This window comes from Anolis sagrei, chromosome 13 (assembly GCF_037176765.1).
Source record: "Anolis sagrei isolate rAnoSag1 chromosome 13, rAnoSag1.mat, whole genome shotgun sequence".
Classification (NCBI taxonomy): Eukaryota; Metazoa; Chordata; class Lepidosauria; order Squamata; family Dactyloidae; genus Anolis; species Anolis sagrei.
The window spans coordinates 16,255,578-16,279,438 of NC_090033.1; the positions used below are offsets into that span (position 1 = coordinate 16,255,578).

Below are 23,861 nucleotides of genomic sequence, written 5' to 3' on the forward strand. Positions count from 1 at the left end.
CTATCTATCTATCTATCTATCCATCCATCCATCCACCAATCTATCCATCCATTCACCAATACATTTTTTGTTTTCTTGCTCTATCTATCTTTCTACCAATCCATCCATCCATCCATCCACCCATTCACCAATACAGTTCTTCCTTTCTCCGTCTATCTATCTATCTACCTATCTATCTATCTATCTATCTATCTATCTATCTATCTATCCATCCATCCATCCATCTACCAATCTATCCATCCATTCACCAATACATTTTTTGTTTTCTTGCTCTATCTATCTTTCTACCAATCCATCCATCCACCCAATCACCAATACAGTTCTTCCTTTCTCCGTCTATCTATCTATCTATTGATCGATTGATCCATCCATCCATCCATCCATCTACCCATCTATCCATCCATTCACCAATACATTTTTTGTTTTCTTGCTCTATCTATCCATCCATCCACCCAATCACCAATGCAATTCTTCCTTTGTCCGTCTGTTTGTCTGTCTGTCTGTCTGTCTGCCTATCTATCTATCTATCTATCTGTCTGTCTGTCTATCTACCAATCCATCCATTCATTCACCAATGAATTAAGCATTTAAGGCCAATACTAGATAAGGACAATAGCACAGTATCAACTGCATATAAGAATAAGGGAACATGGGTAGAATGGAGCTTGGTGGCAAAGCAATGCATTAAGCATTTAAGGCCGATACCAGATAAGGACAGTAGCACAACATCATCTGCATATGAGAGTATGAAAACATGTGTAGAATAGATCTAAGGTAAATCATACATGGATATGTTGAACATAGTAGGAACCAGTATCCAACCCTGTTTGACCCCATATGTAGCACTCATTCTAGATGTTAGCTGGCCTTCCTCAGAGCATTTAATGTGACAAACAGTGGGACAGATACTCAGGCACACATTAGGTTGGCACAACAGTCTTGGTGGGCATAGTACGGGGGCCAAGGTGGCCTTCTCACACCTCTGAGGGGAACAACAGGAAGCCGCTGAACACACTGTCGGCGTCGGGACCCGTGTAAATGTTGTTGTTCCCATCTTTGGGGTCCCGCTCCAGCCAAACCCGCTCCCCCTCAGCCAGCTTGAGGACGCTGCTGCCCGAGTTGACCTGAAAGATCCTGTGGTTGTTTTCATCGCAGAAGGTGGCCACCACAGTGCCTTTGTGCATGAGGCGGAGGCAGAGGCTGCCGCTGGAAACTACCTGGAAGCTGAAGTAATAGTACCCGGGGTCTTTGCAGGTGAACTCCCCAGTCAGAGCGCTGTAGCGGTTGTCTTGGTTGGTGATGACGTTGTCGAAGACTACGGCGTTGGCATTTGGGGTCGGGCCCGGGGACTGCCGGGTGGCCGAGAAGGCCGTCCGGATCTGGTCCTGGACGTTGCTGACTTGGCCTTTGACGCCTTTGCTCCCCATGGGGCCTGCTGGGCCTGCAGGGCCATCTGCGCCGTGATAGCCTTGGTTGCCAGGCTTTCCTGGGGGTCCAGGCTGCCCCGGGTCACCTTTGAGTCCGCGGACACCCGTGCTTCGTGCGGCCATACCTTGGAGAAAAGCAGAGGCAGTGTCATGAATACTTAAACACTTAATACTTCATAAATTTTCAGTTACGTGTGGATGGGTGACACTCCTCCCTCCCACAGAACCAGAGATGACACAGACACGCAGATGGAGTAAAAATGGCCACAACTTAATTTATTAATTACAGGAACACAGGGTTGGCTGCTAGGCATGGGTTCTGGATCAAGATCGATCAGCCCGCTGCTGACCGATACCTGATGAGTCCAACAGGGGGCCCACTGGCAGAGCATCCCTACCCCACCTCGGATACCCTTGGGTGCCCAGCCTAGTGAGAAAGGGACCTCCGAGGTGGGGAGCAGTGGAAGTGGCGAGGACGAAGAGGCCACCACTGAGTGGGCAGAACATCCCTACCCCACCTCGGAGACCCTTGCGTGCCCAGCCTGACGAGGAAGGGCCCTCCGAGGTGGGGAGCACTGGAAGTGGCAAGGACGAGGAGGCCACCACTGAGTGGACAGAGCATCCCTACCCCACCTTAGAGACCCTTGGGTACCCAGCCTGACGAGGAAGGGACCTCCAAGGTGGGGAGCAGTGGAAGTGGCGAGGACGAGGAGGCCACCACTGAGTGGGCAGAGCATCCCTACCCCACCTCAGAGACCCTTGGGTACCCAGCCTGATGAGGAGGGGGACCTCCGAGGTGGGGAGCAGTGGAAGTGGCGAGGACGAGGAGGCCACCACTGAGTGGGCAGAGCATCCCTACCCCACCTCGGAGACGCTTGGGTGCCCAGCCTGACGAGGAGGGGACCTCCGAGGTGAGGAGCAGTGGAAGTGGCGAGGACGAGGAGGCCACCACTGAGTGGGCAGAGCATCCCTAACCCACCTTGGAGGCCCATTGGGTGCCCAACCTGGTGAGGAAGGAGCCTCTGAGTTGGGGAGCAGTGGAGGCAGTGAGGAGGAGGCCACTGCGAAGTAGAGGTACTCTGTCCGCTTGAGTGGTTGGAGTGTCCCTACTTCGTGGATTTTCACTTATCACTGGTGGTCCTGGAACGGAATCACTGTATATCACTGTTAGTTTTTTGGGTTGTATGGCCATGTTCCAGCAGTATTTTCTCCTAATGTTTCACCTGCATCTGTGGCCGCCAGTTTCAGAGGTCTCTTGGGAGCTTACACCTGTGCTAAGTGAGGGATCACTGTATATCACTGTTAGATTTTTGGCATGTATGGCCATGTTTTAGCAGCAATTTCTCCTAATGTTTCACCTGCATCTGTGGCTGGCATCTTCAGAGGTATCTTGGCAGTGAGGCAAGTGGAGTGTTCATACAGTGTTCCCTCGCTACTTCATGGTTCGCTTATTTCAGGCTTGCTGTTTTGTGGGGAGTAGCGAAGGAACACTGTATTGCTGCTCCCCGTTCCTTCCTTGCCAGGCTGGGCACCCAAGAGGCCACCAAGGTGGGGAGCAGTGGAAGTGGCGAGGACGAGGAGGCCACCACTGAGTGGGCAGAGCATCCCTACCCCACCTCGGAGACCCTTAGGTGCCCAGCCTAGTGAGAAAGGGGCCTCCAAGGTGGGGAGCAGCGGAGGTGGCGAGGACAAGGAGGCCACCACTGAGTGGGCAGAGCATCCCTACCCCACCTCGGAGACCCTTGGGTGCCCAGCCTAGTGAGAAAGGGACCTCCAAGGTGGGGAGCAGCGGAGGTGGCGAGGACAAGGAGGCCACCACTGAGTGGGCAGAGCATCCCTACCCCACCTCGGAGACCCTTAGGTGCCCAGCCTAGTGAGAAAGGGACCTCTGAGGTGTGGAGCAGCGGAGGTGGCGAGGACGAGGAGGCCACCACTGAGTGGGCAGAGCATCCCTACCCCCACCTTGGAGGCCCATTGCGTGCCCAGCCTGGTGAGGAAGGGGCCTCTGAGGTGGGGAGCAGCAGAGCCAGTGAGGAGGAGGCCACTGTGAAGTAGGGGTACTCGGTCCGCTTGAGTGGTTGGAGTGTCCCTACTTCGTGGATTTTCACTTATCGCTGGTGGTCCTGGAATGGAATCACTGTATATCATTGTTAGTTTTTTGGGTTGTATGGCCATGTTCCAGCAGCATTTTCTCCTAATGTTTCACCTGCATCTGTGGCTGGCATCTTCAGAGGTCTCTCGGCAGTGAGTATATAGAGTGTTCCCTCACTACTTCATGTTTCGCCTCTTGCGGACTCGCTGCTTCGCGGGGAGCAGCAAGAGAACACTGCATTGCTGCTCCCATTCCTTCCTCCTTAGGCTGGGTGCCCAAGGGGCCTCCGAGGTGGGAGTGGTGAGGATGAGGAGGCCACCACCAAGTGGGCAGAGCATCCCTACCCCCCCCCCCCCGAGACCCTTGGATGCCCAGCCTGGTGAGAAAGGGGCCTCCAAGGTGGGGAGCAGCGGAGGTGGTGAGGAGGAGGATGCTGCCACTGAAGAGGGCCTCAGCAGTGGTGTCCTCCTCCTCGTGAACTCTGCTACTCTCTGCTTCATCCTCGCCAGGCTGGGTGCCAAGCTTGGGTGCTCAGCCTGGTGAGGAAGGGGCCTCTGAGGTGGGGAGCAGAGGAGGCAGTAAGGAGGAGGCCACTGCAAAGTAGGGGCCACCACTGAAGAGGGCCTCGGCGGTGGCCGTAGGGCCATAGAGACACTGAAGAGGGCCTTGGCGGTGGTGTCCTCCTCCTCGTGAACTCTGCTGCCACTACTGAAGAGGGCCTCAGCGGTGGCCACAGAGCCATAGAGCCACTGAAGAGGGCCTTGGGGGTGGTGTCCTCCTCCTCGTGAACTCTGCTGCCACCACTAAAGAGGGTCTCGGCGGTGGCCGTAGAGCCATAGAGACACTGAAGAGGGCCTTGGGGGTGGTGTCCTCCTCCTCATGAACTCTGCTGCCACCACTGAAGAGGGTCTCGGCAGTGGCCGTAGAGCCATAGAGCCACTGAAGAGGGCCTCGGCGGTGGTGTCCTCCTCCTCTTGAACTCTGCTGCCACCACTGAAGAGGGCCTCAGCGGTGGCCATAGAGCCACTGAAGAGGACCTCGACGGAGGTGTCCTCCTCCTCATGAACTCTGCTGCCACCACTGAAAAGGGCCTCGCCGGTGGCCGTAGGGCCATAGAGACACTGAAGAGGGCCCCGGTGGTGGTGTCCTCCTCCTCGTGAACTCTACTGCGACCACTGAAGAGGGCCTCGGCAGTGGCCATAGAGCCATAGAACCACTGAAGAGGACCTTGGCGGTGGTGTCCTCCTCCTCATGAACTCTGCTGCCACCACTGAAGAGGGTCTCGGCGGTGGCCGTAGGGCCATAGAGTCACTGAAGAGGGCCTCGACGGTGGTGTCCTCCTCCTCGTGAACTCTGCTGCCACCACTGAAGAGGGTCTCGGCAGTGGCCGTAGGGCCATAGAGTCACTGAAGAGGGCCTCGGCGGTGGTGTCCTCCTCCTCATGAACTCTGCTGCCACCACTGAAGAGGGCCTCGGCAGTGGCCATAGAGCCATAGAGACACTGAAGAGGGCCTTGGGGGTGGTGTCCTCCTCCTCATGAACTCTGCTGCCACCACTGAAGAGGGTCTCGGCGGTGGCCGTAGGGCCATAGAGACACTGAAGAGGGCCTTGGGGGTGGTGTCCTCCTCCTCGTGAACTCTGCTGCCACCACTGAAGAGGGCCTCGGCGGTGGTCCTATGACCATAGAGCTACTGAAGAGGGCCTTGGCGGTGGTGTCCTCCTCGTGAACTCTGTTGCCACCACTGAAGAGGGCCTCGGCGGTGGTCCTATGACCATAGAGCTACTGAAGAGGGCCTCGGCGGTGGTGTCCTCCTCCTCGTGAACTCTACTGCCACCACTGAAGAGGGCCTCAGCGGTGGCCATAGAGCTGTAGAGCCACTGAAGAGGACCTCGGCGGTGGTGTCCTCCTCCTCTTGAACTCTGCTGCCACCACTGAAGAGGGCCTCGCCAGTGGCCGTAGAGCCATAGCGACACTGAAGAGGGCCTTGGCAGTAGTGTCCTCCTCCTTGTGAACTCTGCTGCCACCACTGAAGAGGGCCTCAGCAGTGGTCCTATGACCATAGAGCTACTGAAGAGTGCCTCAGCGGTGGTGTCCTCCTCCTTGTGAACTCTGCTGCCACCACTGAAGAGGGCCTCAGCGGTGGTCCTATGACCATAGAGCTACTGAAGAGGGCCTCAGCGGTGGTGTCCTCCTCCTTGTGAACTCTGCTGCCACCACTGAAGAGGGCCTCAGCGGTGGTCCTATGACCATAGAGCTACTGAAGAGGGCCTTGGTGGTGGTGTCCTCCTCCTCGTGAACTCTGCTGCCACCCCTGAAGAGGGCCTCAGCGGTGGCCACAGAGCCGTAGAGCCACTGAAGAGGACCTCAGCGGTGGTGTCCTCCTCCTCGTGAACTCTGTTGCCACCACTGAAGAGGGCCTCAGCGGTGGTCCTATGACCATAGAGCTACTGAAGAGGGCCTCAGCGGTGGTGTCCTCCTCCTTGTGAACTCTGCTGCCACCACTGAAGAGGGCCTCAGCGGTGGTCCTATGACCATAGAGCTACTGAAGAGGGCCTCAGCGGTGGTGTCCTCCTCCTTGTGAACTCTGCTGCCACCACTGAAGAGGGCCTCAGCGGTGGTCCTATGACCATAGAGCTACTGAAGAGGGCCTTGGTGGTGGTGTCCTCCTCCTCGTGAACTCTGTTGCCACCACTGAAGAGGGCCTCAGCGGTGATGTCCGCTTCCTCGTGGACTCTGCTGCCGCCACTGAGGAGGCCTCAGCGGTGGCCATAGATCCACTGAAGAGGACCTTGGCAGTGGTGTCCTCCTCCTCGTGAACTCTTCTGCTCCCCGCTCCATCCTCACCAGGCTGGGTGCCAAGCTTGGGCGCCCAACCTGGCGAGGAAGGGACCTCTGAGGTGGGGAGCAGAGAGCCCGGAAGAATCACAGCAACCCAGTGATTCGGGCCATGAAAGCTTTCGATAAAATATAAATAATATAAATAAATAAAAATAAACATACCGTAAATAAATATAAATAACTAGCTATACCCAGCCACGCGTTTCTGTGGCATACTCTGTGGCAACCCTCTTCTACCCTCATGGTGGAAAAGCACAATCAAAGCACTTTTGACAGATGGTTGATAAGAATAATAGAATGGTAGGGTAGGAAGAGACCTCCAAGGGCCATCCAGTCCAGCCCCTTTTGGAAAATGGGAAAAGCACAATCTAACCACTCCTAAGAGATGGCCAGCCTCAAGTTGATGATGATGATGGAATCCTATGGTAGGAAGAGACCTCCAAGAGCCATCTAGTCCAGCCCCTTCTGGCATAAGGGAAAAGCGCAATCAAACCACTCCTGAGAGATGGCCATTCAGGCTCAGTATAATACGACTACTACTACTACTACTACTACTACTACTACTACTAATAATAATAATAATAAAAGAATCGTAGGATAGGAAGAGACTTCCATAGAATCATAGAATCATAGAATCAAAGAGTTGGAAGAGACCTCATGGGCCATCCAGTCCAACCCCATTCTGCCAAGAAGCAGGAATATTGCATTCAAATCACCCCTGACAGATGGCCATCCAGCCTCTGCTTAAAAGCTTCCAAAGAAGGAGCCTCCACCACACTCCGGGGCAGAGAGTTCCACTGCTGAACGGCTCTCACAGTCAGGAAGTTCTTCCTCATGTTCAGATGGAATCTCCTTCCAGGAGCCATCCAGTGCAACCCCTTTTGGCCAATGGGAGAAGCACAATCTAACCACTCCTGACAGATAGCCAGGCTCAGGTTAATAATAATAAGAACAATAGCAATAATAATAATAGCAGTCCACTTACATCTGGAGAGTACTGTGAATCAAAACAAAGATGAATCTGGACCAAACTTGGGAAGAAAACTCAATATGGCAAAATTTGTACACAGTGGAGTTTGGGGTAAACCTTGACATTTGGGAGTTGCTTGTGGTGGGGGGGGGGCGCGATGGGCCCTTCACTCTTTCACCCGACGTAGGACAGAAGGGGAAAGAAGGGAGGGAAGGAAGGAAGGCAGGAAGGAAAGACAGAAGATAAGGGGAAGAAGGAAAACGAAGGAAGGAAGGGGAAAGGTGGGAAGGAGGGAGAGAGAAAAAACAGAAGGGGAAGAAGGGAATGAAGAAAAGAAAGGGCAGAAGATAACAGGAAGAAGGAAAGGAAGGATGGGCAGAAGATAAGGTGAAGAAGGGAAGAATGGAAAGGAAAGGTAGGACGCTGTGATGGGTTCTCCTTTTATTAAGGATTTATAAGTTCTTTTTGGTTTTTTGTTATTTTTTTATTATTGTTGGTCACACCTTGTATGGTAAGGAGTTTTGTTGCCAAGTTTGGTGGGTATTGGCCCAGCGGTTCTTTTGTTTTTAAGCCACTCACGACAACATGAACGTTTTTATATATATAGATTGTAATATAATAATATAAATAGTATAAATAATAGAAATAATAGAAATAATATAATAAAAATAAAAAATAAAAAGAAATATTAATATAAATAAATAATAATATAATATAATAAAAATAAAAATAATATAAATAAATATGAATAATATAAATAAATAAATAATAGTGATTCTATACCTGGTTCGCCCACATCACCCTTCTGTCCCAGTCGTCCGTCTCGGCCCGGAGCCCCCGGATGCCCATCTCTGCCATTGGGAGCTTGGCAGACGCTTCCCTGAGGAGTGGTCGGATCCAGGATGAGGACCAACAGGTACACAACCAGCCAGGATTTGCTTCCCATGTTGCCTGTGGGGAAATGGAGGAGAGAAATGAGTGAGCACTGTTCTGTCTCATGCTTCCGGAAGGGGGAATTCTCACTCCCAAGGACAGACCTACAGAGTAGACATCGGACCATCATGGCAACCCAAGGGTTACAAAGCATGGCCACAATCCTACATCTGAATCATATAATCATAGAGTTGGGAGAGACCTAGTGGGCAAGCCAGTCCAATTTGATGGGTGAGAGCAAGGGGGCTGATGTGATTGACAATGGCAACTGCATGCTGCTGTTTTTTTTCCTTGTCAGCCAATCACATGGCTTCCTGCAAAACTGTCTACCCTCCTCAGTGTCTGTGTTGGAGGTCTGGTGGTGCAATGGGTTAAACCCTTGTGCCGACAAGACTTGCTGGCCAACAGCTCAGCAGTTGAAACAGTTCAACAGGTCAGCGGGTTGAGCTCCCTCTGTCAGCTCCAGCTCCCTGTGCAGGGACAGGAGAGAAGTGTTGGGGTTCAGCCTGCGTGTGAACCTGAACCCGATTCTCTGATTGCCGAACCTGAACCAGATTCTCTGATTGTTTTTTCTAATGCTACTGAAAATGTATTTCTCCCTGAGGGTAATGAAAATGATTCTGAGGTCAGTGGCTTAGAAAGTGAAACTACACATTCTGATGAGAATGTTGCAGAGCCAAGCGGTGATAGCTCTCCAGAGGAGCTAACACCTGGCTTCCTTAATGAGGATAGAAAAGGACAGATTTGGAAAAACAGGAGCGAATCGCAGAGTCTGCGAAGGTCAAGCAGATTAAGGGAAAAGGAAACACAGGCTTCAAAGCCTGGAGGCGTGTCAAGAAACAGTTTCTTCAGTTTTAAGTGCCTCTCGCCGGGTTGTCTCATTAGATCAGGCATCGTTTAGACTGAGGCATTACCTTGGCAGATTTCCCTGTTTCCCGTGGTCTACATCCCAAGAGGCTTCTAGTGCTCGGTTAGTAAATTGCTAACAGGTTCCAGGTTTTTACAGTATTGCTTTTGGAATTTTGACCTAATTCATGGATATTCCTGACTGCTGAATTTTACTGTGGCTTTTTGACTTTGCATTTTCCTCTATTTTGTAACCATTTTTCATCAATAAAAAGGGATTGTTTTTTTCCCACAGTCAAGATTGTTATCTTATGGTCTCGTTTCCTGCTCTGGGTTGCAACAAGAAGCCTCCCACAAGGATGGTTAAACATCAAACATCTGGGTTTCCCCTGAGCAACGTCCTTGCAGGCACCCAATTATCTCACACCAGAAGCAACTTGCAGTTTCTCAAGTCTCTTATGACATGAAAAAAAAACCTTCCATAATTGTGACCTCTGAATTGCCTCACTTTCAGTCCCAGCATACCATAGTGTTGTGTTGAAGCCCCTAGAAGAATGTTTGAGGTTTCTAAACACAACTTGACAGAAACTTCCAGTGGTTGTATGAAACCATATTGTTGTGTTGGAGGAAGTAGAAGAATGTTCTAGATTATTCAGTACTGCTTTATGGAAACATCCAGTAGTTGGATCATGGTTGTTGTGTTGAAGCACCTAGAAGAATGTATTAGATTCCTCAACACAACTTGATGGAAACGGTCCTAGAAGAATGTTCTAGGTTCCTCAACACAACTTGACAGAAACTTCCAGTGGTGGTATGAAAACATATTGTTGTGTTGGAGGAACTAGAAGAATGTTCTAGATTACTCAGTACTGCTTTATGGAAACATCCAGTAGTTGGATCATGGTTGTATGAAACCATGGCTGTGACCATTGAATTGCCTCTTTTTCAGCCCCAGCAAACCACATTGTTGTGTTGAAGCACCTAGAAGAATGTTCTAGGTTCCTCAACACAACTTGACAGAAACTTCCAGTGGTGGTATGAAACCATATTGTTGTGTTGGAGGAACTAGAAGACTGTTCTAGATTACTCAGTACTGCTTTATGGAAACATCCAGTAGTTGGATCATGGTTGTATGAAACCATGGCTGTTACCATTGAATTGCCTCTTTTTCAGCCCCAGCAAACCATATTGTTGTGTTGAAGCACCTAGAAGAATGTATTAGGTTCCTCAACACAACTTGATGGAAACGGTCCTAGAATAATGTTCTAGATTCCTCAACACAATTTGACAGAAACGTCCAGTGGTTGTATGAAACCATATTGTTGTGTTGGAGGAACTAGAAGAATGTTCTAGATTATTCAGTACTGCTTTATGGAAACATCCAGTAGTTGGATCATGGTTGTATGAAACCATGGCTGTGACCATTGAATTGCCTCTTTTTCAGCCCCAGCAAACCACATTGTTGTGTTGAAGCACCTAGAAGAATGTTCTAGGTTCCTCAACACAACTTGACAGAAACTTCCAGTGGTTGTATGAAACCCTATTGTTGTGTTGGAGGAACTAGAAGAATGTTCTAGATTACTCAGTACTGCTTCATGGAAACATCCAGTAATTGGATCATGGTTGTATGAAACCATGGCTGTTACCATTGAATTGCCTTTTTTCAGCCCCAGCAAACCACATTATTGTGTTGAAGCACCTAGAAGAATGTATTAGGTTCCTCAACACAACTTAATGGAAACAGTCCTAGAATAATGTTCTAGGTTCCTCAACACAACTTGACAGAAACTTCCAGTGGTTGTATGAAACCCTATTGTTGTGTTGGAGGAACTAGAAGAATGTTCTAGATTACTCAGTACTGCTTTATGGAAACATCCAGTAGTTGGATCATGGTTGCCTCGAGGACATGACCATATAGCCCAAAAAACCCCACAAGAACCTACCTTCCATAATTGTCTGGGGTGGGAGGGGACCAGGGAGCCGATTATTATTATTATTATTATTATTATTATTATTATTATTATTATTATTCTGACACAAAAACCCAGTATGGACTGGATGGCCCATGAGGTCTCTTCCAACTCTTTGATTCTATGATTCTATGAAATGAGATGTATATGCTGGATTTCGTATCACAAAATCACAAGTTGAACACTTCCCAAGCGTCTAGGACTGTGTGATGTATTATTATTATTATTATTATTATTATTATTATTATTATTATTATTATTATTCTGACACATAAACACAGTATGTCACAGCAAATGAGATATATATGCAAAATCACAAAATCACAAGATGAACACTTCCCAAGCGTCTAGGACTGTGTGATTATTATTATTATTAGTATTAGTATTATTGATATGAGCATTGGACTAAGACTCACACTCTCCTCTCAGCCTCATACAAAGACAATGGCACGCCTTCTCTATCTTGCCCGGAACGCCTAAGGTTGCCATAACTTGGCATTGACTTGAACGTGCACAACAAAACGCACAAAAGACCAACAACAAAGCAAGGTATTGGAAGACATTGATTGTTCAGTGTCAGAGATCTCTAGGATATGCCCTAGGAATGTATCAAAGTGCTATGAATGTATAATGTTGAAGTAATTGAACTAGACGGTCATTGCAACCTCTTCCAACCCAACAATTCGATGGTTGTCGAATTCTATGGTTCTCCATAAATTCTATTAATCCAAGACGAAATAAAGGATTGCTTACCTCTTCAGAAGAGATCTCCACCACGTTCTTTGAGAAGGAAGAATGTGCCCTGGTCGGCCTCGCAAATAAAGGAAGTTGAAAGGAAGAGTGATTGTTTTTGGCTGAATTGCAGAAAGCAAAGTTTCCCTTCCTTCTTTCCATTGCTTACCCTTGCCTTCCCTCAAACCACAAACTCAACAACTCAGCTCAGAAATCTCCCCATTGTCCATCTCTCTCTGCAAACCAATTTCTCCGCTTTGCTTCCATGTAAAAGGTGGACATTCTATATCATGGTTGAATGGAGAATGTTCTAGGTTCCTCAACACAGCTTTATGTTCTAGGTTTCTCTAAATTATGGACCTTTCCTCATTATCAGCCCCAGAATGTTGGAGGACCTAAAAGAATGCTCTAGGCTCCTCAACATAATTTGATGGAAATTTCCAGTTGTTAAATGACACCAGAGGATAATCCAACACAACAATAGGTTATGAGGAACCTAGATAACCTTCTAGGTTCCTCATAAAAATTTAATAGAAATGTCCAGTGGTTGGATCATGGTTCTATGAAATCATAGCGGTGACCATTGTATTGCCTCACTTTCAACTACCAGTGGTTGTATGAAACCATATTGTTGTGTTGGAGGACCTAGATGAATGTTCTAGGTTCCTCAGCACTGTTTTATGGAAACATCCAGTAGTTGGATCACGGTTGTATGAAACCATGGCTGTGACCATTGAATTGCCTCACTTTGAGCCCAAGCGTACCATATTGTTGTGTTGGAGAATAATCCAACATAACAATAGGTTATGAGGAACCTAGATAATCTTCTGAGTTCCTCATAAAAATTTGATAGAAATGTCCAGTGGTTGGCTGACAGTTGTATGAAACCATAGCGGTGACCATTGTGTTGCCTCACTTTCAGCCTCAGTGTACCATATTGTTGTGTTGGAGGATAATCCAACACAATAGTTCATGAGGAGCCTAGATAATCTTCTGAGTTCCTCACAAAAATTTGATAGAAATGTCCAGTGGTTGGATCACAGTTGTATGAAACCATAGCGGTGACCATTGAATTGCCTCACTTTCAGCCCAAGCGTACCATATTGTTGTGTTGGAGGACCTAGAAGAATCTTCGAAGTTCCTCAACACAGCTCGATGGAAATTTCCAGGGCTTGGATCATAGTTGTATGAAACCATGGCTGTGACCATTGAATTGCCTCTCTCTCAGCCCCAGCATACCCCATTGTGTTGAAGGACCTGGAAGAATCTTCTAGGTTCCTCAACAGAACTTGATGGAAATTTCCAGTGGTTATACGACATCGTAGCTGTGTCCATTAAATTGCCTTGCTTTCAGTCCTAGCAAACCATATTGTTGTGCTGGAGGATCTAGAAGAATGTTTGAGCTTCCTCAACACAGCTTGATAGAAATTTCCAGTTCTAGGGTCATGGTTGTATGAAACCATAGCTGTGACCATTGAATTGCCTCACTTTCAGCCCCAGCGTACCATATTATTTTGTTGAAGGACCTAGAAGAATGTTATAGGTTCCTCAACAATGGTCACACCATGGCTGTGACCACTGAATTGCCTTACTTTCAGTCCTAGTAAACCATATTGTTGTGTTGGAGAACCTAGAAGAATGTGAAATGGAAATGTCCAGTAGTTGGATCATGATCCTATGAACATGTCTGTGACCATTGAATGGCCTTGCTTTCAGCCCCAGCATTCCATTGTGTTCTGTTGGAGGACCTAGAAGAATTTTCTAGATTTCTCAAGACAGCTCAATGGAAATTTCCAGTGGTTGGATCATGATTGTATGAAACCATGGCTGTGACCATTGAATTTCCTCACTTTCAAGCCCAGCATACCAAACTGTTGTGTTGGAGGTCCTAGAAGAATGTTCTAAGTTCCTAAACACAACTTGACAGAAACTTCCAGTGGTTGTATGAAACCATATTGTTGTGTTGGAGGACCTAGAAGAATGTTTTAGGTTACTCAGTACTGCTTTATGGAAACATCCAGTAGTTGGATCACGGTTGTATGAAACCATGGCTTTGACCATTTAATTGCCTCTTTTTCAGACCTAGCAAACCATATTGTTGTGTTGAAGCACCTAGAAGAATGTTCTAGGTTCCTCAAGACAAATCGATGGAAAAGATCCTATAAGAATGTTCTAGGTTCCTAAACACAACTTGATAGAAACTTCCAGTGGTTGTATGAAACCATATTGTTGTGTTGGAGGACCTAGAAGAATGTTCCAAGTTCCTCAACACAGCTCGATGGAAATTTCCAGAGCTTGGATCATAGTTGTATGAAACCATGGCTGTGACCATTGAAATCCCAGTGTACCATAGTGTTGTGTTGAAGCCCCTAGAAGAATGTTCTAGGTTCCTCAAGACAAATTGATGAAAACGATCCTAGAAGAATGTTCTAGGTTCCTCAACACCATTTGACGGAAACTACAAGTGGTTGTATGAAACCATATTGTTGTGTTGGAGGACCTAGATGAATGTTCTAGGTTCCTCAGCACTGTTTTATGGAAACATCCAGTAGTTGGATCACGGTTGTATGAAACCGTGGCTGTGACCATTTAATTGTCTCTTTTTCAGCCCCAGCAAACCATATTGTTGTGTTGGAGGATAATCCAACACAACAATAGGTTATGAGGAACCTAGATAATCTTCTGAGTTCCTCATAAAATTTTGATAGAAATGTCCAGTGGTTGGATCACGGTTGTATGAAACCATAGCGATGACCATTGAATTGCCTCATTATCAGCCCAGCACGTTGGAGGACCTAAAAGAATGCTCTAGGCTCCTCAACATAATTTGATGGAAATTTCCAGTGGTTAAACGACACCATAGCTGTGAATGTTCAAAGTTCCTCATCACAGCTCGATGGAAATTTCCAGTGCTTGGATCATATTTGTATGAAACCATGGCTGAGACCATTGAATTGCCTCACTTTCAGCCCCTGTGTACCATGTTGTTTTGTTGAAGGACCTAGAAGAATGTTCAAGGTTCCTCAACAGAGCTCAATGGAAATTTCCAGTGGTTGCCTCATGGTTGTATGAAACCATGGCTGTGACCATTCAATTGCCTCACTTTCAAGACCAGCATACCATATTGTTGTGTTGGAAGTCCTAGAACAATGTTCTAGGTTCCTTGACACAACTTGACAAACACTTCCAGTGGTTGTATGAAACCATGTTGTTTTGTTGGAGGACCTAGAATAATGTTCTAGGTCCCTCAGCACTGCTTTATGGAAACATCCAGTAGTTGGATCATGGTTGTATGAAAACATGGCTGTGACCATTGAATTGCCTCTTTTTCAGCCCCAGTAAACCATATTGTTGTATTGAATCACCTAGAAGAATGTTCTTGGCTCCTCAACACAACTTGATGGAAATGGTCCTAGAAGAATGTTCTAATTCCTCAACACAATTTGACAGAAACTTCTAGTGGTTTTATGAAACCACATTGTTGTGTTGGAGGACCTAGAAAAATGTTCTAGATTCCTCAGCACTGTTTCATGGAAACATCCAGTAGTTAGATTACGGTTGTATGAAACCGTGGCTGTGACCATTGAGTTGTCTCACTTTCAGCCCCAGTGTACCATATTGTTGTGTTGGAGGATAATCCAACACAACAATAGGTTATGAGGAACCTAGATAATCTTCTGAGTTCCTCATAAAAATTTGATAGAAATGTCCAGTGGTTGGATCACGGTTGTATGAAACAATAGCGGTGACCATTGAATTGCCTCACTTTCAGCCCAAGCGTACCATATTGTTGTGTTGGAGGACCTAGAAGAATGTTCAAAGTTCCTCAACGCAATGGAAATTTCCAGTGGTTAAACGACAGCATAGCTATGTCCATTGAATTGCCTTACTTTCAGGCCCAGCAAACCATATTGTAATGTTGGAGGATCTAGAAGAATGTTCTAGATTCCTCAATACCACTTTATGAAAATGTCCAATAGTTGGATCATGATTGTATGAAACCATGGCTATGACCATTGAATTGCCTCACTTTCGGCCCAAGCATACCATATTGTTGTGTTGGAGGACCTAGAAGAATGTTCGAAGTTCCTCAACACAGCTCGATGGAAATTTCCAGGGCTTGGATCATAGTTGTATGAAACCATGGCTGTGACCATTGAATTGCCTCTCTCTCAGCCCCAGCATACCACATTGTGTTGAAGGACCTGGAAGAATCTTCTAGGTTCCTCAACACAACTTGATGGAAATTTCCAGTGGTTATACGACATCGTAGCTGTGACCATTAAATTGCCTTGCTTTCAGTCCTAGCAAACCATATTGTTGTGTTGGAGGATCTAGAAGAATGTTTGAGCTTCCTCAACACAGTTTGATAGAAATTTCCAGTGCTAGGGTCATGGTTGTATGAAACCATAGCTGTGACCATTAAATTGCCTCACTTTCAGCCCCAGCGTACCATATTATTTTGTTGAAGGACCTAGAAGAATTATAGGTTCCTCAACAATGGTCATACCATGGCTGTGACCACTGAATTGCCTTACTTTCAGTCCTAGTAAACCATATTGTTGTGTTGGAGAACCTAGAAGAATGTGAAATGGAAATGTCCAGTAGTTGGATCATGATCCTATGAACATGTCTGTGACCATTGAATGGCCTTGCTTTCAGCCCCAGCATTCCATTGTGTTCTGTTGGAGGACCTAGAAGAATTTTCTAGATTTCTCAAAACAGCTCAATGGAAATTTCCAGTGGTTGGATCATGATTGTATGAAACCATGGCTGTGACCATTGAATTTCCTCACTTTCAAGCCCAGCATACCAAACTGTTGTGTTGGAGGTCCTAGAAGAATGTTCTAAGTTCCTAAACACAACTTGACAGAAACTTCCAGTGGTTGTATGAAACCATATTGTTGTGTTGGAGGACCTAGAATAATGTTCTAGGTTACTCAGTACTACTTTATGGAAACATCCAGTAGTTGGATCATGGTTGTATGAAACCATGGCTGTGACCATTGAATTGCCTCTTTTTCAGCCCCAGCAAACCATATTGTTGTGTTGAAGCACCTAGAAGAATGTTCTAGGTTCCTCAAGACAAATAGATGGAAACGATCCTAGAAGAGTGTTCTAGGTTCCTAAACACAACTTGATAGAAACTTCCAGTGGTTGTATGAAACCATATTGTTGTGTTGGAGCACCTAGAAGAATGTTCTAGGTTCCTCGAACAACTTGATGAAAACGGTTCTAGAAGAATGTTCTAGGTACTGTAACACAATTTGACGGAAACTTCCAGTGGTTGTATGAAACCATATTGTTGTGTTGGAGGACCTAGAAGAATGTTCTAGGTTCCTCGAACAACTTGATGAAAACGGTTCTAGAAGAATGTTCTAGGTACTGTAACACAATTTGACGGAAACTTCCAGTGGTTGTATGAAACCATATTGTTGTGTTGGAGGACCTAGAAGAATGTTCGAAGTTCCTCAACACAGCTCGATGGAAATTTCCAGAGCTTGGATCATAGTTGTATGAAACCATGGCTGTGACCATTGAAATCCCAGCGTACCATAGTGTTGTGTTGAAGCCCCTAGAAGAATGTTCTAGGTTCCTCAAGACAAATCGATGGAAACGATCCTAGAAGATTGTTCTAGGTTCCTCAACACAATTTGACAGAAACTTCCAGTGCTTTTATGAAACGATATTGTTGTGCTGGAGGACCTAGACAAATGTTTTAGGTTCCTCAGCACTGTTTCATGGAAACATCCAATAGTTGGATCACGGTTGTATGAAACCATAGCGGTGACCATTGAGTTGCCTCACTTTCAGCCCCAACGTACCATATTGTTGTGTTGGAGAATAATCCAACACAACAATAGGTTATGAGGAACCTAGATAATCTTCTGAGTTCCTCATAAAAATTTCATAAAAATGTCCAGTGGTTCGATCGCGGTTGTATGAAACCATAGCGGTGACCATTGAATTGCCTTACTTTCAGCCCCAGCGTACCATATTGTTGTGTTGGAGGATAATCCAACACAACAATAGGTTATGAGGAGCCTAGATAATCGTCTAGGTTCCTCATAAAAATTTAATAGAAATGTCCAGTGGTTGGATCATGGTTCTATGAAATCATAGCGGTGACCATTATATTGCCTCACTTTCAACTACCAGTGGTTGTATGAAACCATATTGTTGTGTTGGAGGACCTAGATGAATGTTCTAGGTTCCTCAGCACTGTTTTATGGAAACATCCAGTAGTTGGATCATGATGGTATGAAACTGTGGCTGTGACAATTGAATTGCCTCTTTTTCAGCCCCAGCAAACTATATTGTTGTGTTGGAGGATAATCCAACACAACAATAGGTTATGAGGAACCTAGATAATCTTCTAGGTTCCTCATAAAAATTTGATAGAAATGTGCGGTGGTTGGATCACGGTTGTATGAAACCATAGCGGTGACCATTGAATTGCCTCACTTTCAGCCCTAGTGTACCTTATTGTTGTGTTGAATGTTCTAGGTTCCTCAACACAACGTGAGGGAAACTTCCCGTGGAAATTTAACCAGCTCTCCACATTTGCTCATGTTGTAGACACAACACATAGCAGGGAGACCTAGCAAGAGGGAGGCCATGTCTGTCCCTATGAAGGTCATGCTGTAAAGGACAGCGAAGACATAAAGCAACCGCTACTGCAGAGGAGAGAATTAGCTAAGATTTCAATGTGGGGAAAAACCACAGTTTTGCATTGCGATGCATGCACACAACATGTGAGCTGCAAAACGTGTATTGCGCAAGCCGGCCTCACTTCTCCTAAAACGATGGAAGCATCTTGTCCCATGGCTTCCTTTCCGCACCAAGAACTATTTCTGTATTTCCTGTACAAGAAGAAGAAAGAAGAGTCAACATGGATTTCTCAAAAACAAGTCATGCCAGACTCATCTGATCTCTTTTTTTCGGTAAAGTTACAAGCTGAGTAGATGCGGGGAATGCCGTGGATGTAGCGTACCTGGATTTCAGGAAGGCCTTCTTCGACAAGGTCCCCCATGACCTTCTGGCAAGGAAACTAGTCCAAGGTGGGCGAGGCAAAACTACGGTGAGGTGGATCTGGAATTGTTTAAATGGACGAACCCAGAGGGTGATTCTCCCCAAGGCTTCCTCTTCATCCTGGAAAGAAGTGACGAGTGGAGTGCCATCCGCAGGGTTCCGTCCTGGGCCCGGTCCTGTTCAACATCTATATTAATGACTTAGATGAAGGGCTAGAAGGCATGATCATCAAGTTTGCAGACGATACCAAATTGGGAGGGAGAGCCAATACTCCAGGGGACAGGAGCAGGATTCAAAACGATCTTGACAGATTAGAGAGATGCAAACTGTGCCATCTAAGAGAAAAAATAGGACAAGTGCAAAGAAGCCAGAATGGATGTCCAAAGAACTTCTAACTGTGCTAAGACACAAAAGAGACATGCACAAGAAGTGGAAAAAGGGAGAAATCACCAAAGAAGAATTCAAACAGGGAGGAGGGAGCAAGCTTGTTTTCTGCTGCCCTGGAGACAATGGCTTCAAACTACAGGATGGCCATCTGTCAGGGGTGATTTGAATGCAATATTCCTGCTTCTTGGCAGAATGGGGTTGGACTGGATGGCCCATGAGGTCTCTTCCAACTCTTTGATTCTATGATTCTATGAAAGGATGGAGATTCCACCTAAACATTAGGAAGAACTTCCTGACTGCGAGAGCTGTTCAGCAGTGGAACTCTCTGCCCTGGTGTGTGGTGGAGGCTCCTTCTATGGAGGCTTTGAAACAGAGGCTGGATGGCCGTCTGTTGATGATGCTTTGAATAGATTTTCCTGCTTTTTAGCAAAATGGGGTTGGACTGGGATTCTTTCCTTCCTTCTTTCCTTACCTCATTTCCTTCTCTCATTCCTTCCTTCATTATTCCCTTCCTTCCCTCCTTCCTTCTTTCCCCCTTTCCTTCCTTCCTTCCTTCCTTCCTTCCTTCCTTCCTTTCCCTTACCTTCTTTCCTTCTGTCATTCCTTCCTTCATTATTCCCTTCCTTCCTTCCTTCCTTCCTTCCTTCCTTCCTTCCTTCCTTCCTTCCTTCCTTCTTTCCTCTTTCCTTCCTTTCCTTCCTACTTTTCTCTTACCTTATTTCTTTCTCTCATTCCTTCCCTCCTTATTTTCTTCCCTTGTACCTTCCTTCTCTTTCCTTCATTCCTTCTTTCCCTCCTTCCTTTCCCTCTTTCATTCATTTTTCCTTCTTTTCTTCTTTTTTCATTCCTTCCTTCTTTCCTTCTTTCCTCCTTCCTTTCCCTTACCTTCTTTTCTTCTCTCATTCCTTCCTTCATTATGCCCTTCCTTCCTTCCTTCCTTCCTTCCTTCCTTCCTTCCTTCCTTCCTTCCTTTCCCTTACCTTCTTTCCTTGTCTCATTCCTTCCTTCATTATTCCCTTCCTTCATTCCTTTCTTCCTTCCTTCCTTTCTTCTTTCCTCTTTCCTTCCTTTCCTTCCTTCTTTTCTCTTACCTTATTTCCTTCTCTCATTCCTTCCCTCCTTATTTTCTTCCCTTGTACCTTCCTTCTCTTTCCTTCCTTCCTTCTTTCCCTCCTTCCTTTCCTTCTTTCATTCATTTTTCCTTCCTTTCTTCTTTTTCATTCCTTCCTTCTTTCCTTCTTTCCTCCTTCCTTCCTTTTCTTCCTTTCCCTTACCTTCTTTTCTTTTTTCATTCCTTCCTTCATTATGCCCTTCCTTCCTTCCTTCCTTCCTTTAACTTACCTTCTTTCCTTCTCTCATTCCTTCCTTCATTATTCCCTTCCTTCCTTCCTTCCTTCCTTCCTTCCTTCCTTCTTTCCTCTTTCCTTCCGTTCCTTCCTTCTTTTCTCTTACCTTATTTCCTTCTCTCATTCCTTCCCTCCTTATTTTCTTCCCTTGTACCTTCCTTCTCTTTCCTTCCTACCTTCTTTCCCTCCTTCCTTTCCTTCTTTCCTCCTTCCTTCCTTTTCTTCCTTTCCCTTACCTTCTTTTCTTTTCTCATTCCTTCCTTCATTATGCCCTTCCTTCCTTCCTTCCTTCCTTCCTTCCTTCCTTCCTTCCTTTCCCTTACCTTCTTTCCTTCTCTCATTCCTTCCTTCATTATTCCCTTCCTTCCTTCCTTCCTTCTTTCCTCTTTCCTTCCTTTCCTTCCTTCTTTTCTCTTACCTTATTTCCTTCTCTCATTCCTTCCCTCCTTATTTTCTTCCCTTGTACCTTCCTTCTCTTTCCTTCCTTCCTTCTTTCCCTCCTTCCTTTCCTTCTTTCCTTCATTTTTCCTTCCTTTCTTCTTTTTTCATTCCTTCCTTCTTTCCTTCTTTCCTCCTTCCTTTTTCTTCCTTTCCCCTACCTTCTTTTCTTCTCTCATTCCTTCCTTCATTATGCCCTTCCTTCCTTTCTTCCCTTCCTTCCTTCATTCCTTCCTTCCTTCCAGCTGGCAAATCCCAATGCTGACAGGGGATAGGGAAAAGGCAGAACTACTTAATGCCTTCTTTGCCTCGGTCTTCTCACAAAAAGAAGGTCATCTTCAACCTCAGCAAGATGGAGTGGATGAGGGATTAGAGGACATCCAACCCCACATTGGGAAACAAGTCGTCCAGGAATACCTGGCCACTCTCAATGAGTCTTAGTCCCCTTTGTGGGCCAGATCAACTACACCCAAGAGTATTGAAGGAACTAGCAGAAGTCATTTCGGAACCATTGGCAACCATCTTTGAGAGTTCTTGGAGAACGGGAGAAGTTCCAGCAGATTGGAGGAGGGCCAATGTGGTCCCAATCTTCAAGAAGGGAAAAAAGGATGACCCAAACAATGACCAATGTCCGGTCAACCTCACGTCGATACCGGGCAAGATTCTGGAAAAGATTGTGAAGGAAGTGGTCTGCAAACACTTAGAAACAAATGCGGTCATCGCTAAGAGTCAACATGGATTTATCAAAAACAAGTAATGCCAGACTCATCTGATCTGTTTTTTCGACAGAGCTACAAGCTGGGTAGATGCAGGGAATGATGCCGTGGATGGAGCGTACCTGGATTTCAGGAAGGCCTTCGACAAGGTCCCCCATGACCTTCTGGCAAGGAAACTAGTCCAATGTGGGCGAGGCAAAACTACTGTGAGGTGGATCTGGAATTGGTTAAATGGACGAACCCAGAGAGTGATTCACCCCAATGCTTCCTCTTCATCTTGGAAAGAAGTGACAAGTGGAGTGCCATCCGCAGGGTTCCGTCCTGGGCCCGGTCCTGTTCAGGATCTTCATTAATGACTTAGATGAAGGGCTAGAAGGCAGGATCATCAAGTTTGCAGACGACACCAAATTGGGAGGGAGAGCCAAGACTCCAGAGGACAGGAGCAGGATTCAAAACGATCTTGACAGATTAGAGGGAAAAATGGCCAAAACTAACACAATGAAGTTCAACAGGGACAAATGCAAGATACTCCACTTTGGCAGGAAAAACGAAATGCAAAGATACAGAATGGGGGACAAGGCCTGGCTCGAAAGCAGGACGTGTGGAAAAGATCTTGGAGTCCTCGTGGATTCCATGAAAGCGCAAATGCTGACACAACATAGGACAGGTTGCATACGCCCTGATGAAAGCATTGTACGCAAGGGCTTGAAATATTGTATTTTGAGAAGGGAAGAACCACTAGGTGGGGCCATTGCATAAACAAAGCCCGGCAATGGGGAAGCTTTTCCTATTGAGACTAAGAGAACCCTTAGAATCATAGAATCATAGAATCAAAGAGTTGGAAGAGACCTCCTGGGCCATCCAGTCCAACCCCATTCTGCCAAGAAGCAGGAATATTGCATTCAAATCACCCCTGGCAGATGGCCATCCAGCCTCTGCTTAAAAGCTTCCAAAGAAGGAGCCTCCACCACACTCCGGGGCAGAGAGTTCCACTGCTGAACGGCTCTCACAGTCAGGAAGTTCCCCACCATAGCATTCAAAGTCTGTGCAATTGTTCATATATCATCCACATACATTCTTGGAGAGATGCATGCTTTCCAATTATTATTATTATTATTATTATTATTATTATTATTATTATTACTACTACTACTACTACTACTGGTGCTATGTTATGATATTATTATATTATATTTTAATTATTTTATGTTATTATTATTATATTTTATTATATTTATTATTGGTGTTATGTTATTATATTATCATATTTTTATTATTTTATGTTATATTATTATTATTATTATTATTATTATTATTATTATTATTAATTATTAGCTGTACCCACCACACGCTGCTGTGGACAACCTTCCCTCCCCCTTTCTCTCCTCCTTTCTTTCTTTCCTTCCTTCTCTTCCTCTTCCCTTCCTTCCCCCCTTTCCTTTCCCTCCCTCTTTCTCTCCTCCTTTCTCTCCTTCCTTCCTACTTTTTCTTTCCCTCTCTCCTTCTTTCTCTTCCTCTTCCCTTCCTTCCCCCTTTTCTTTCCCTCCCTCTTTCTCTCCTCCTTTCTCTCCTTCCTTCCTATTTTTTCTTCCCTTCTCTCCTTCCTTCTCTTCCTCTTCCCTTCCTTCCCCCTTTTCTTTCCCTCCCTCTTTCTCTCCTCCTTTCTCTCCTTCCTTCTCTCTTTCTTTCCTTCCTTCCCATTTTTTCTTTCCTTCTCTTCTTCCTTCTCTTCCTCTTCCTCTTCCCTTCCCCCTTTTCTTTCCCTCCCTCTTTCTCTCCTCTTTTCTCTCCTTCCTTCCTATTTTTTCTTTCCTTCTCTCCTTCCTTCTCTTCCTCTTCCCTTCCCCCTTTTCTTTCCCTCCCTCTTTCTCTCCTCCTTTCTCTCCTTCCTTCTCTCTTTCTTTCCTTCCTTCCCTTTTTTCTTCCCTTTTCTCCTTCCTTCTCTTCCTCTTCCCTTCCTTCCCCCTTTTCTTTCCCTCCCTCTGTCTCTCCCTCTTTCTCTCCTTCCTTCTCTCTTTCTTTCCTTCCCTTTTTTCTTTCCTTCTCCCCTTCCTTCTCTTCCTCTTCCCTTCCTTCCCCCCTTTTCTTTCCCTCCCTCTTTCTCTCCTCCTTTCTCTCCTTCCCATTTTCTTT

At 46.0% G+C, this 23,861-nt stretch overlaps 1 protein-coding gene across 1 annotated transcript in view; it reads right to left on the reverse strand.

Moving 5' to 3' along the window:
* The window catches only part of C1QA (complement C1q A chain), a 13,607-nt gene extending 1,686 nt beyond the window's left edge, over nucleotides 1–11,921 (reverse strand). Inside the window, exons 1-3 of the mRNA XM_060758679.2 lie at nucleotides 11,831–11,921; nucleotides 8,112–8,279; nucleotides 1–1,552 (exon numbers count right to left, since the gene is read on the reverse strand). The exon at nucleotides 1–1,552 is cut by the window's left edge and continues 1,686 nt beyond it. Coding sequence (XP_060614662.2) covers nucleotides 975–1,552; nucleotides 8,112–8,274 — 741 coding nt within the window. The 5' untranslated portion in view covers nucleotides 8,275–8,279; nucleotides 11,831–11,921 and the 3' untranslated portion in view covers nucleotides 1–974. The remainder of the gene's footprint in view (nucleotides 1,553–8,111; nucleotides 8,280–11,830) is intronic.
* Between the last annotated feature and the right edge of the window lie 11,940 nt (nucleotides 11,922–23,861).